Below are 13,980 nucleotides of genomic sequence, written 5' to 3'. Positions count from 1 at the left end.
CGGGAATCAAATGCTGGAAAAGTTATAAAGTCGCCTGTACTATGGCACAAGGAATCCTAAACTCGGTGCTTTGGGGCCAAACATGTGCGTGAAGACCGTGCTCGTTATTCAGGTTCAACCCCCTCCCCCCCCCCAAAAAAAACGGTCCCAACCTGGGAGAACCAGGTCTCTCCCACCCCCACCCCACCTTGTGGAGGTCCTCAGACGCGGTTCCTTATTGCTGCAGAGTATGGCCCCTGCCTGGCAGGCGAAAGTCCACATTGAAATCCATACCCGTCCTGAACCTCCTCAGACGAAAAAGCAAGTTCGTGGCAGTGAATAAAAGTGTTGGTATCTTCAGCGGAGACCAGCCCCAGATCTTTTGTTTAATAGACTCTAAGATCTTCCAAAGGCGAGTAGGAAGCCACATGCACAGGGTAGGAACGCCGCCGGCAGCACAGGGGCGCACAGGGGCGCACGGGGGCGCACGGGGGCGCACAGGAGCGCGCGGGGCGCACAGGGGCACACAGGGGCTCCCGGTGGCGCAGGGTCCCAGGAAGTGCAGACAGCGCGGCAAAGGGCTGGGTGGTCAGAGCGTCACCTGCGTTCTTCCGCACGGTCTCTGCGAGGGTCTGGCGGGGTCGTGAGGGCCCCGGAAGGCCCCCTCCCTAGGCCAGTGGTGGGCCCCACCCCGGGCTGCCCCGAGCGGGGAGGCCTTTGCCCCAGGGCCCGCGCGCTCGCTGCAGGGCGTCCGTGCGAACCTTCGGGGGGCGCGGAGGGGGCGCGTGCAGGACGCAGCGTGGGCGGGGTCGTGGGGCCGGGGCCGGGCGCGCGGCGGGCGGTGGGTCAGAGCCCCAGGGCCTCGGCGTGCTTCCGCGCCTTGAGCCGCAGGTCGGCGATGCTGGAGTTTTTGCTGTTGCTTTTGGCGGCGGCGGCCACGACGGCGGCGGCGGAGGCCGACTCGGCCAGGGACGCGATGGGCAGCCCGAAGGGCGGCGGCGGGAACATCAGGTAGGGCGCGTGCGCGGCCAGGTGCGGGTGCAGGTGCGGGTGCGCGTGCGCGACGCCTTCCAGCTGGAGCTGTGCCTGAACCTGGGCGGGCAGAAGGCGCAGTTAGGCCTCGTGTGCAACGGGAGGGACCCTGGGGCGTCCGTTTCTGGGGAGTCGTAGCCCCCTGCCCCCACCCCGGGGACCACCATCGACTCCTCTGCACCAGCCGGGGGCGGGAGAGGGGGTCGCAGCTGTGCTCCTGGCACGCGTGTCCGCGGGGGGCACTGGCTGCTTTGCGCTGTGGGAGCTGGAGAATCTGAACAGAGCCCGGCACCCACCCCCCCACCCCCCGGTGGCGCCCACGCCCCTGTCCTCGCCAGCATCCCGGTGTCTGCATCTCCTCACGGGAAGCTCAACTTCTCTGAACTTGTGACTTGTCCCCACTCGACCCCTGGACTGCGGGGTGCTGGCCTCCTCTTACCCCCCTCCCCCGCGGGACGCCTCTGAATCCCACCCCCACCCCCCGCGCCCCAACAGCCTCATTGCAGCATGGCCTCAGGGCGGACCCCACTCTGGGCTGTAGGTCGTGTGGAGAGACCGCCCTCCCCGGGGAAAGACGTGCGCCCAGGCGCGGAGTGGGTGAGGCCAAGCGAGAGACAGGGACGCAGGCCCTTACCCAGCGCAGGCGCGGCCCTGGACTCCCTTCGCCTTTGGGCACCTTGAGTCTGACAGCACAAGGCGCCAGCGCCCCGCTCTCGGTGAGGGCCCTGTTTATTGACCCCTCACCACCTCTACCCGCGCCCTAGCTGACCCGCAGAGGCCCGTAGCAAACACAGGTCCAAATATAACCCCAGGCCTGCTCCCTGGAGCAAAGCCGTGCAGGGCGCGTGGTGAACACGCCTCCGCTCTGCCCACAGCACCCCAGCTCCGCCAGCCCGTGCGCTCACATATTCCCCCAACGGTGGGGCCCCAACCCGCGCGCCCCCAGGTCCCGCGCTGGCGCGAGTCCGGGGCACGTGAGCCCTGCGCTCTCGCCCCGGGCGCCCGCGCCTCGCCCCACGCAGGTTCCACCATCCACCGGTAGCTGCTCCGGAGCAGAAGGCAGCCCTCGGGGGTCTCCGGAAACCCTAGACGTCCACGCCAGGCAGCCCTCAGCGCTGGGGCCTCCCGACTCCACTTGGAGCGGAGCCCCGATGACCCGGGCTCTGAGGTGGAGGGGGAGGCCCAGGTACGGGAGGGGGCGTGGGGGGGGGCGCAGACACCTCACTTGAGGCTTGGGGCAGGCGAGGTGGGGGGCTGGGTGTAGACGCAGGGCCTCCCGGCCAAGTACACCATCCCCGCGCCCCACCCCCAGCCAGGCCGCCTGGGTGGGTGGGATTTTTTTTTTTTTCACTCCGATTTGATTTTTGTAAAATTGTGTTTGGGTTTAAACCCTGGCCCTCCCCAAGGTGACTCTTGGAGTTTTACAGCGTGATTTTAATACGTGCCAACGGCTCCATAAATGCCCCCTTGTAAAAGCGCCAGCCTTTCTTCCGCGGGGGCGGGAGCGGCGGGGGGAGGCAGGACGCCAGGGAGGCGGGGAGGTGGCGGGCCCCCGCGCGGCTCAGAAGGAAGAAAAACGGGCTACCTGTTGGAAAGGCATTCGGAGGGCGCCCATGTTCACGTAGGGGGCCACCCTGCAGGCGTCCAGGTGGCTGGCGGTGCCCAGGATAACGCCTGCAAGGGGAAAAAAGGAGCCGTGAGGGCCGCCGAGGTCCTCCCGTGTCTGCACGCGCTCCCCACCTCCGCACCCACCTTTATGCATCTGGTTCTCTTGCTTCCGGCACTTAGCTCTCCGGTTCTGGAACCAAACCTGAGGACAGAACAGAGACACGCGCGCAGCCCCGTGAGCCCGCCGGCCTCTTTCCCCCCAGGAGGCTAGGCGCACGGCGGCGCGCGCTCCGGTGCCAGGACACCAGGGTCGCAGGCGGGCTCCCTCCCGCCCCAGCCACCCCCCCCCCCATAGCTGGCCACCTAGAGCTACGGATTCCGAAAGTCGCTTCTGAGCCCTGCCTGTGTCCCCAGGTGAGGAGCCTTGACGGCTCATGTATTTAAAGTGGAAAAGTGCGCACCAGAACGGCGGGGTGGATTCGAGAACTTTCCAGGAGCAGTGGACGCCCTCTTCCACTCTGCCAGGCCCCGGGAGCGCCTGATCGTCCTGCTCGGAACCTTAGCTGCCCGCTAACGGGGCGCACAGACGCATAAAGAGCTTCCGATATGACCCCCCCCCCCCGCCCTGGTGCAATTCGGGACACCCTGAGTCCAGAACCCTCCGCGTCCCCAGTGTCCCTCATGCCCTCCTTGGAAGCCTGGAGGGTCCCAGTTAGCAGTAAGGACTCCTCAGCGTCCTGGATCCGGAAACACCGGGTCACCCCCAACGACTGCGGCCACCGGCCTCTCTTGCAAAATGTCTCATTCTTGGAGAAAGGGTATCCGCGGAACCTTCCCCAGTTCAGCTCGATTCGCAGGCCCGATGTCAACATTTTGGAGCAAAGGACGCCCCACCAAAGTCCCCCCACCTCGTCCAGACAGCCCTGGTTCTTGAACCCCGTGGCCCCCAAGCTGTGCCTGCGGAAATCTGGAGGCCCCTCGTGCACAGTTTTAGCACCTGATTGTTCCTAACTGGCTTTCTCCCGCAGCTTTCCTGCCGCCCTCACTGGCACAGTTGTTGCAATGACATCAGGGGCCTCGCAGAATAATTAGCACAAAGCAAGCCTTCCCTTTGGCCAAACCGCCCGGACAGCTCGGCCCCGCTGCCCCCGACCCTGCACGGGGGAACCTCAGCAAACCCGGGAGGCCAGACCCAGCGGAGAATGTAAGAAACCTTCACTCTTCCTTCCCAGACTCTTCTGAGACAGCTTTTTATCCACGGCTGAGCCACCGCCCTCCCGTTTGAATCGGCCTTTCCGGAAGGCTCGAAAAGCTCGGCCCCGCCAGGCTACATACGGGGAGCTTGGGAAACTTCCAGCCTGTTCCCCGAAAAGCAGTCCCAAAACGGTCCCTCCGACCCACCCACCCAGCAAGGTGGGCCGCACCAAGTTTCACTCCTGTGTGCAATCCCTGCATCCGTGGCCGGCCTCCCCGCACAACCCCGGGCGGTCCAGACAGCACGACTGCACCCCGGAGGGCCCCTCCGGGGCTCCTCCCTCTCCTTGGGGTGCCCTGCTCAGTCCTCAGAGGGGAGACCCAAACCAGGCGCAGGAGACAGCAAATTCTGCACCCACCCCCCCACCCCCCCCCACCAAGGGCATTTTTCAAAACCAGAATCCCATTTAAACGTGGAAAGAAAGCTGTTCTCCCTTCAGCAGGGGTGGGGGGGGGCGGGTGGGTGGAAATAACATTACCATGAATAAAAGTGATGAATTAGCCGCTGCGTGAAGCGATAATAAATCAGTCTTGGGGTGATTCACGATCAATTCGAATTAGTCCTGAATATGCTAAGGAGAGCTCAGTGCACTGGTTAAACACTTATTTCTTCATTAAGGACCAGTCACTGATTTCTTTCACAAACGCTGTAATCTGATTTCCTTTTGATTTCCATTACAGACAGTGAATAATGACATTTAATTTAGCTCTGCGCCATAAACCCAAAGATATTTGTTGTAATTAAATTACCGCCTGGTCCTGCGCGTGGTCTCATAACTTTCGATTATAACCCTGACAGCTGGGTGATACGAGGTCCCAGTACACGACTAAAAATAAAAGGTTAATAAAGACCAGCCTCCGTAGGATCCCCAATTTATGTACAGCAGATTTCCGCACTAAATTGAACCTCTACTGTCCTAACGGCACGGGACGGGCTGTGCCCAAAAGGGACGACCCAGAGGGTTCAGGCACAGGAACAAAACACAGCTCCTTCCTGACCCCCTGCCTTCGCCGCCCGCCCCCTCGCCCTGGGCGCGCTGACCCATTCGTTTTAACTAATTGATGTTTACGAGCCCCTTTCCCCCTGGTGTTGATCCCCTGACTCTGTTCCCCGTGGCCCGCAGAAAATCGTCTCTCCCATCCCCGTGTTTCTTTTTATTATTATCTGCAGTCGTTAAGTTTTAATTCACCTCTGGATGGACAGCCACTTGCGCCCCTTCTCCTCCTCCACACAAACGCCCACCCCCCACCCCCCCCCCTTGATTTTAGGGTTTTCTCAAGAGCTGCAGACACACGAGAACCAGTTTTCTGCCGGTGGGTCCCTCCTGCTAAGGTGCTGCGTGTAATAGACTGCTCAAAGAAATAGTGTAGAATTAAATTACAAGTAATTTATTTTTATAGAAACAGTACATCAAGGCCTGGGAGATATTACAGATCCCAGGCAGAAAGACACCGGGAGATAACATAAAAGTTGATGTCCCCCTCAGCGAAAGTTTAATCTTTTCATTAATTTATAGGGGGAATGCCTATCCATCTTGCCCGAGAAAGGTGGCCAGCGGGGAAGCCACTCTGGGCCCTGCCAGCCGCCTCCCCGTGCGGGGGGCCGCTGATGCCCAAACGCACCGGACGCCCCCAGCCCCCACGAGGCGTGGGGGGACAGGGTGGCCAGAGCTGCTGTGCGCCTGGGTTCCACCTCGCCGGGAGGCTCTGTCCCCGCTGGCTGTAGCCTAGAGCCGGCCCTACACGATTGCCTTGCAATCCTAAGAAACCCTTCCCTCTGCAGCCACACGGAAACGCCGAAGGGGGGCTGGGGACCAAAAACAATTTTCTTTTCCAAATTAAAGATTTCATAAGACACTATCTATACCACACGTTCGTGTTTTCGTTTGGAAAGTAAACTCGGGGGAGGGTGGGGACTGGTGTTTGAACGTGTTGATATTCCAACCCAACGGGGGAAACCCGTGCGTTCAAAGCCCTGCGCTTTTTTTTTTTCTCATGCCCCCCCCCCAGCTCCCCGTTTGGCAATATTAATTCCGTGTATTTAAAACCAGTCCCCAGAGCCCCGGGGATGCTGACCCCTTCTTCTCTCCGCCTGGCGCGCTGCTGTCGTGCCCAGAACCGTGAGGAAGGACGGGAACCTTCCAGGCCCCGGGCTCCCAGGCGGGGTCAGCATTCGGAGGACGCGAGCGGGAGGGAGTTTTTGCTACCGTGCCCCAAAAAGGCATAAATAAATTTAACCTAGCGGCTTGCCACAGCGTCCCCTCCGCGCACGTGCCGCGCACGGCCAGGGCCCCCGCAGACACTGGCTCGCCAGATGGGGCTTTATGAATTCATGCGCCCGCGCCCCCGCCCCCCGCCCGCGCCCGAGCTAATCCGGCCCCGCGCGGGCATCAGCCGCGCTCATCAAGATGCCCGTGTGCGCGACTCCCCCCACCTGGCCCCTCGCCTCCCCTCCCTGGAGTGCAAGGGAGGAGGCTGGGGGCCGCGGAGAGGAGCTGTGCAAAGAGGTGAGGTCAGATCCCAGTGCCTGAGCACCTCCAGGTGGGGAGGGCGGCCGGCTCAGGCGGGGCACGCGCCCTGGGTGCGACCCGTGCGACCCGCGCGCACGCGAGGGCCCTGGGCGTCTCCGGGAGGCCCTGCGCTTCGGGGCTGGCGGGCTCCTACCTGCACGCGCGCCTCCGAGAGCCCCAGGCGCTGGCTGAGCTCCTCGCGCATGAAGGCGTCGGGGTAGTGGGTCTCGTCGAACAGCCTCTCCAGCTCGTTGAGCTGCTCCAGCGTGAAGTTGGTGCGGCTGCGCCTCTGCTTGAGCTTGGTCTGCCCGTCCTCGTCCTCGGACTTGACGTCCTCGCGCTTGTCCTTGCACTCGTAGATGCCTGCGGGGGCAGCGGGGGGCGCAGGGCTGAGGGCGCAGCGCTCCCCGGGCCGCCCCCGCCCTCCCCGTCTGCCCAGAAACACGGCCGCGCTGCGCGGAGGTGCAGGACCCGGCGAGCACCGCGTGCGCGCCTGCGGAGGAAGGGGCCCCGGCAGCCAACGCGCCCCGACTGCCTGACCAGCCCACCCCCACCCAGGGCTGCGTCAGGTCGATAAAGCGGACTCCAGGGGCAACCCACGCCGTTTGGTAATAACTCGGGCATTGGCGGCGCTGAATTTCTCGGCCTAACCTCGGAATGGTTTCCTCAAGGTTCCCCTTTGCGCCTGTTGACATATTGACATAGCCACATAGCTTAATCTCTCTCTCTCTCTCTCTCTCTCTCTCTCTCTCTCTCTCTCGGAGTGGGGTGCGAAATATTATTTTAAGTCAAACAAGTTTGGGCAGAATCGCCCTAGTGTGGGTCCCGCGAAGGGCACCGGGCGCACCAGCCGGGTAAGAGCCTCCCTCCCCACGCGGGTGGATCTGGGCCGTGCGGGCCCCTCCCTGGACTCTTTTCTCTCACCACACTCACACCCTCACGCTCAGCCCGGTGCCTGGGGGCGCATCGCTGAGCAAGGTCCCCAAGCTTACTGGCCTCCCGCTGCCCCCTCCGTACATACATCCAGCGATGGGGCACACAGCCACCAGGGCACCAAGCTTGGCACTTTCTTACTCCAAACATTAGGAGAGCGTCTGTGTTTGCTGGTGGAGGGGACGGTAGGGGGCTAAGCGGCAGGCAGTTATAAGGCCAACATTGGGAGCCTAACCCGGAGACCTCGCCTTCCCACCTGCAGCAAAGGCAGCCCAGAAGTTGAAAATAACGTGATCACCCCAAAGCCCGGCTGGCGGGAGCCGCGCCTCCCGGGCCCCCTGTGTCTCCCTGTGCTTTCCCTCCGCCACAGATCGTGCCGGGCACAGCCACAGAGCACCTCCGTGCCCTCCTGACTCGGCCCCCGGTGCCCAGAAGGGGCTAGCCTTCAGGAGGCCCGCCCCAGGACCGCAGTCCTGAAGGTCTGGAGGCAGCACGCACAGAAGGCCTCTCCGTACCTCAGCCCGGAGCCTCGCCAAGCGGGAAGACGCGAAGCAGCCGTGGGGACAGGGGACACCCCCCGGGATCCCCGAGTCGGCCTGGACACCAGAAGCCAAGCCCTGAGTCTGCCCGACAGCCTGCCCTCAGGCCTTCTGAGCACGGGACGCGGAACCCCAACTTGGCTTTGGAATCCCCTTTTGCCTCCGGAAAGCGTTACATGTGCAAACCAGCACCCCATTTCTGCCCCCACCGCGAATCCTGTCCTGGAGGCAGCCCTGATCCTTCCTTCCCTTCCCGTCCCTGAAGTCTGGCCCCAGGGACGGATCCCAGCTGAGCAGCTGGCCTTCAAAGGCCTTGAGAACCCAGGGCGGGCTCTGCAAAATCCACAGCTCGGCGGGACAGGCCGTGCAGGAGCCCAGGACCTCCGGGTTTCTGCAGGAAGCCAAAGGTCTCCCACACCACACGGCTCAAGCGCCAGGGACGTGAGTCCTGGGTGCTGGAAACCTCTGACCTCACGTGTGGGCCCGGAGTGGCGTCCAGCCAGGCCGTGTCTCCGTGAAAGCAACCTCTACATGAATTGCATGTGCCCTGCGGGGCGGGGGGGTGAACCCCGAAGTAAGACAGGCCGGGCCGAGCGTCCCCAGGCCACAGGAGGTCAGGGGCTCATCTCTAAGCCTCCAGCTTCCCTGGGTGGAGGCCTCAGAAAGATATCTGGGGCATCCCCACGGTCTCAAGGCCGCGGCCCAGAGCTCTGCCCTTCAGAGATCCCAAGTGTGGGGTCCCAGCGACCAGGACGCAGTGGCTTCACGGGGCAGGGCTGGCGGGGGTGGTGAGGAATGTCCTCCGTACGGAGACCCTCCTGACCTCCCCCAGCGCTGACACCGTGTGCACCAGGGGGCGAAGCCACTGTGTTTCCTCTTTGCAATGAAATATAGGCATTCGTAACAGTTTTACGCTGTGCCCCCGCCCGGAGAAATCCAGCCAGTTTTACGCCACTGATTTGCCGCTGCTGGTTGCCCTGTTTGTACGGAGACACCCCCCCCCCCCCCGCTTGGGACCACCCCGTGCCCGGCTGGGAGAGCTGGGAGAGCCCCCCATAAACCCGCCGGTTCCCCTCCTCCCCCCCATTCAGCAACAGGGCGAACCGCGGCGAACGTGGCTGGAAAAGCAGGAAGGAAGGAGGCCCGGGACGCGGTCCGCCCCGCAGCGGGGCCGGCTGTCCTCTCACAGCCTGGGGTCGGGAGGCCCCGCGCGCAACGGCCATGACCTTCCCGGGAATCCTTCCCTCCGCGTCCAGACCCCGGCCACCTGCGGGCACGCGAGTGGTTTTAATTTGCAGGCCCGCGTCAGCTCCGGGCTCAAGGGGGAAAGTTTCCCCTAAGAGGAAACTGAGCAGAGAGGTTCAGCGGGCGCAGGACGCAACGCTCCCTCCGGGACCAGCGGCCGGCGCGTCCTCAGCGCCGGCCCAGGTCGGACGCTGGGGCAGCCGGGGGGCGCTGGGAGAGACGCCTGGGATCTGTCGTGTGTGCGCTTGGGAGCAGACACTAGACAGCCTGGCGGGCGGGCGGGCGCGCACCCAGCGGCCCTACAGCCGACCCCGCCTTTCGGGCTCGTCCGCCCGATGGACTCCGACCCGGGAAAGTTCCCGCGGCGACGCCCGGCGCAAGGGCGCCGGGGAAGCCGGCCCGCCAGCAGCGCGCGGCCCCGGCCCGGCCCTCGCTCGCTTGGCTTCCCTGCCTCCCTTCCTCTCTGGCTCCGCCGCCGCGTCTTGGCGTCTCCTTCCTTTCTTACGAAAACACTGGCGACGGGTGGCCGGGGCCTTTGCGTGCGAGCGTGGCCGTACATTCAGAGTTGGGGGCGGAATTCTGGGCGAGCCGCGGCCCCCGGGGCCTCCCCGCGCGCCGAGCCAGGGCCAGGCCCGCAAGCGCGGCGGCGAGGAGACGCCGTCCCCGGGAGGGGCGCCCAGCCGCGCCCCGGCGAGCTTACCTTCCGCAGCCCTCCCCGTGCCGAACTCTTTCAGTTTGTCCTTGTCGCTGTCCACGTGGTCCTTAAACAGATGCACCGGGCAGTGGCCGCTGCCCTCCGTAAGGTCCTGGAGGCTGGACTCCGAGCTCCCCAGCTCCCGGGAGCGCGCCAGTCCGCTTTCCAAAACTTCCCTGTACGTGATCGAATCCTTCTTGCCGCCGCCGCCGCCGCCGCCGCCGCCGCCGCCGCCCTCCTTGCTTTTCTGGTCAAAAGATTTGGATACAAAAGCCGTGAGTTCCTCCATGGCTGCCCGGGGGCTGCGGGGTCCGCGGGGGGCGCGGCGGGGCTGGCCGGGAGCCGGGCTGAGGTCCGCACGCCTCCCCGCGCGGAGAGGACTGTCCGTGTGAGGGTAGATCCCTTCTGGTGTTATTTATGCCTTTCAACTTGAGATCTCACTATTTATACACCGCTACCTCGGCCCAGCCCCCCGCGCTCCCTGTCTACAGCAATTAGGGCGCCCGGATCGGCGGCGGGCGCACGCAGAGACGCTATCTCTCCCCCACCTCCAGTCCGGCAATTGGCTTTCTTCTCATTTCATCACTGTTTGGCGTCTGTGCACCTCGGTGTGGGGACCTAGAGATCCAATTTTTGCAGGGAGAGGGAGAGAGCGCGCGCGCGCGGGCGGGCGCAGGCGCCGGCGCCCCAAACAGGTACCCGCATCCCCTCAATGGCTGGCGGAAACGAAACTCGAGGAGGAGTTTACGGATGGTCGGGAGGTCCCCGCCGGCCCCGCGCCCCCGGAACGCGTCTCCGCAGGATGGGTCCGCGCGCGGCGACGCGGAGACGCCGAGGGCACCCCGGGCGACGGTGACGCGCGGTCTCACGGACGACGGTCGAGTGCGAGTCGGAGGGAGATGCGGTGGGATTTCGGGCCCGCTGCCGCCGGTGCGCGCGGGGTGGCCGGGACGCGGGCGGAGGGCCGCGGAAGGGGGAGGAAGGGGCCCACGTCGACCCCAGCGTGGACGCCGGAACCTCGGCGGCGGAGGCGGTGGAAAGCGGCTCGCAGACCTCGGAGGAGGGGTCGGCGCGGCGGAGGCCGGGGACCCGGACGCTGCCGGGGGCCGCGGGCGTCTGCGGAGCGCGGGGGTCCACACGCGGAGAAACCGGCGCGTCGTGGGGAGACCTGGTTTGTACACGGCGGCCCCTCGGGCGCGCGTCAGCCCCCGCGCGGCCGCACCCAGAGCCCTGCACTGGACCTGGAGGCCAGGATATTTACTGGGGGGGGACTACGTGTACTTGGGGTTGCGCCACGCTGCTCCTCGCTCGCCCCTTCCCACGGCCCGTCTCCAGGGTGCACGGGACGACCCACTCTCTCGAGGGCAACACGAAAGCATTTTACGACCCCGGAAGTCAAACGTGTCCTGTCCGCACAACTCCGTCTGCAAATAAAGTTGACTTTACCCTCTTCCCTCTTTTATCTACAACATCCCCCGCCCCCCCCCCACCCCCGGCTCCCCTCCTTGCCCCCTCCCCCACGCCGGAGTGCGGACCAGGCTTCTTGGGGAGCTGCGGGGCAGGTGGAGGGGGGGCTGGGGGGGGGGTCTTGGAGAAGATCCGTGCGCACGTTCCGAAGGCGGCCCCTGCGCGCTGGGTGTGCTAACCGGGACCCGGGATCGGGGTCACCCCCGGCGGTATCCGGGGTTCGGCACGGCCCCGCAGCGCTCTCCTCCGGTTGGAAGGAGAGGGAGAGCTTTCTCCGCGGCTCCTGAGGCCTGCGTCCAGGCACTCGGGGTTCGCTGGGGGAGGGGGGGGGCTCGATCTGGGAGGGGCTGCGGGTGTCCGACCCGCGCGACAGGGACAGGAGGAGGAGCACAGGGCAAATGGGGGGAGCAGCGCTTTCCCCCGCGCCCCTCCGTCCTCCCTCCTTCCTTCCTTCTCTCTCCTTCCTTCCCTCCCTCCCTCCTTCCCTCCTTCCTTCTCTTTCCTTCCTTCATTTTTCTCCTTCCTTCCCTCCCTCCCTCCCTCCTTCCTTCCCTCCCTCCCTCCTTCCTTCCTTCATTTTTCTTCCTCCCTCTCTCCTTCCCTCCTTCTTTCTCTCCTTCTCTTTCCTTCCTTCATTTTTCTCCTTCCTTCCTTCCCTCCCTCCCTCCTTCCTTCTCTCCCTCCCTCCTTCCTTCTCTCCTCTCCTTTCCTTCCTTCTCTCTTTCTGTCTCGTCCTTCCCTCCCTCCCTCCTTCCTTCTTTCCGTCCCTCCCTCCCTCCTTCCTTCCTTCCCTCCCTCCTTCTTTCCTTCCTTCCTTCATTTTTCTCCCTCCCTCCTTCCTTCCCTCCTTCCTTTTCTCCTTCTGTCTCCCCTCCTTCTTTCTTTCATTCCTTCCTTCTTCTCTTCACTCCCTCCTTCCTTCCCTCCTGCCCTTCTCCCTCCTCCCCTCCCTCCCCTCCTTTTCTCCCCCACCCCCACCCTCCCTGCATCCTTCCTCCGGGAGTTGTGCGCCCTGCGCCTCTCCGCGCGGCCCGGGCTGCTGTGTCCCGCGTGCGGCGGCTGGACCCGGGGGCCGCCGCGTCCTCCGGACTTCAAACGCGCAAGGCGAGGAAGCCCTCCCAACTTAACAAACAGGTCTTTGTCACCGCGGCCCTCTAATCAAAGCGGAGGCGCGCACATATCACACAGAATTACAAATAGCCCCTCATGTATTATGCATGCAGCAGGTCGGCGGGGGAGACGCCGAGGGCCCGCGCCCGGAGCGGGGGTGCGCAGGGCGCGCGCGGGTGAGGGCGCAGGGCGGCCCGCGAGTTGACAGCGCTTTCCTGGGGCTGCGGCCCCACCCTCACCCCTGCCACCCTGCGGGGACCAGCCTCTGCCCCGACAGGCTTCTGGAGACACCCTCACCGGCCCCCCCTCCTCCCTGCAGAAGGAGCAGAAGAGGCGGAGGTGGGTAGAGGACAGAGAACACTCGGACACAGGGACCTCGGGCAGGTTGTGGGAAGGAGGCTCCGGGCCACAGCACTTTCTCCAGCTGGAGGGGCGGGGGACAACTTCTTCTCCCACGTGTGCACCTCAGCCCCCCACCAGCCCCAGGTGGGGAGACCAGGTCCCCAGGCTCCTGGGGGTACAAACGTGCCCAGTCTTCCCAGAATCCTCCCTGTCCCTTCTGTACATCCCCAGGGTCCCCGAGGGCAGTGCAAGCTTGGCCTGAGGTTCCTCTGCAGGGGAGGGGGGTTCCAGGAGACCAGGATGGTCCCCTCTCCTCCTGAGTGAGGTCCCACCCCTACCTAGCGGGGAATCCAGCCCCCCCCCGCACCCCCAGGGTCTGGCAGCCTCCAGGACTGTCCCCAACAGGCACCGGATAGGGCCTCTGCATACACAAAGTCCTCAACCCTGAGAAAAGCTAACGCCCCCCAACACTGCTGCAACCCCGTCTCCTTCCCACCCCACTGCAAACGCGTGGCTTCCCAATAACCCTCCAGAAAAGAAACACAGACCACGCTGGGCTCTTGGCTCCCGTGGCAAGGCCTGGCCTGCTTCAGGAGCCGCGGGCCGCGGAGGGGGGCCGCCTTTCCACAGAAGCAAGCTTGGTCTTGCCGAGGAGCAAAGAGACAAGGTCCTTCTCCAGCTGTTGGGGACCCCGGAGCGTGGGGTCCCCCGAAGCCCCTCCCCTCCCTGGCCCTGAGCCCACAAGGCCCCCTGACATGCTCTCCTTCAAAGACAGAGACCGGAAGATAGCTAGGAGCTGTGTTATTTTTCATAGTTTAGGCAGTGAGTTTTTGTAGCACATATTTGTGCTAATTCAAGACAGCGGCCGAGGGCTCCGGGTGGGCACGCTTTATGGAACGTTGCATTTGCACTTGTGCTCCCGCGTGCCTGCAGGCAGGAGGGGAGGCTGCCCGGGCCTCGGCACAAGGGGCGCCTGTGTGAGCCTCCGTGCGCCCCCCCCCCCCAGAAAGACGAACCAGGAAGAAGAGAGAACAGAGGTTTAAAATCTCACAACGGGTCTCGTGAGAACGTGGGTGCTTCTCTGTCTCCGGTGCGTGTTTTTCTCTCCCCCAACTCGTAAGGGAGCAACGGGTTTCAGGGAAGTTTGCGGATAGAAACGAAAGCACATCCCTTCCTAAAAAACACCAGCAAAGAAGTACAAGAGAATTTGTTGGCTGGGGGGGTGGGGGGTGGGGAAACCTGCTTTCTGGATGGAAAGACAAGTTCC

At 64.1% G+C, this 13,980-nt stretch overlaps 1 protein-coding gene across 1 annotated transcript; it reads right to left on the bottom strand.

Moving 5' to 3' along the window:
- Nucleotides 1-825: 825 nt before the first annotated feature.
- On the bottom strand, nucleotides 826-10,083 carry SHOX (short stature homeobox). The gene is made up of 5 exons (XM_030305621.1): nucleotides 9,801-10,083; nucleotides 6,538-6,746; nucleotides 2,764-2,821; nucleotides 2,597-2,685; nucleotides 826-1,071 (listed from the first exon to the last, which is right to left on the bottom strand). Exons 1-5 carry the CDS (start codon nucleotides 10,081-10,083, stop codon nucleotides 826-828), a joined length of 885 nt encoding a protein of 294 aa, XP_030161481.1.
- Nucleotides 10,084-13,980: the final 3,897 nt, after the last annotated feature.

Source organism: Lynx canadensis, chromosome X (assembly GCF_007474595.2).
Source record: "Lynx canadensis isolate LIC74 chromosome X, mLynCan4.pri.v2, whole genome shotgun sequence".
In the NCBI taxonomy this organism is placed as follows: domain Eukaryota; kingdom Metazoa; phylum Chordata; class Mammalia; order Carnivora; family Felidae; genus Lynx; species Lynx canadensis.
The sequence above is the reverse complement of the archived record's forward strand: the minus strand, read 5'-3'. Positions and strand labels throughout refer to the sequence as shown.

What these genes read in the sequence shown, in the direction of transcription:
- SHOX (XM_030305621.1), bottom strand. Translation starts at nt 10,083, where the DNA reads ATGGAGGAACTCACGGCTTTTGTATCCAAATCTTTTGACCAGAAAAGC. An exon ending in CACGGGGAGGGCTGCGGAAG is followed by an intron (nt 6,747 to 9,800) that starts GTAAGCTCGCCG and finishes CTGCCCCCGCAG; the next exon opens with GCATCTACGAGTGCAAGGAC. An exon ending in AGAGAACCAGATGCATAAAG is followed by an intron (nt 2,686 to 2,763) that starts GTGGGTGCGGAG and finishes TTCCCCTTGCAG; the next exon opens with GCGTTATCCTGGGCACCGCC.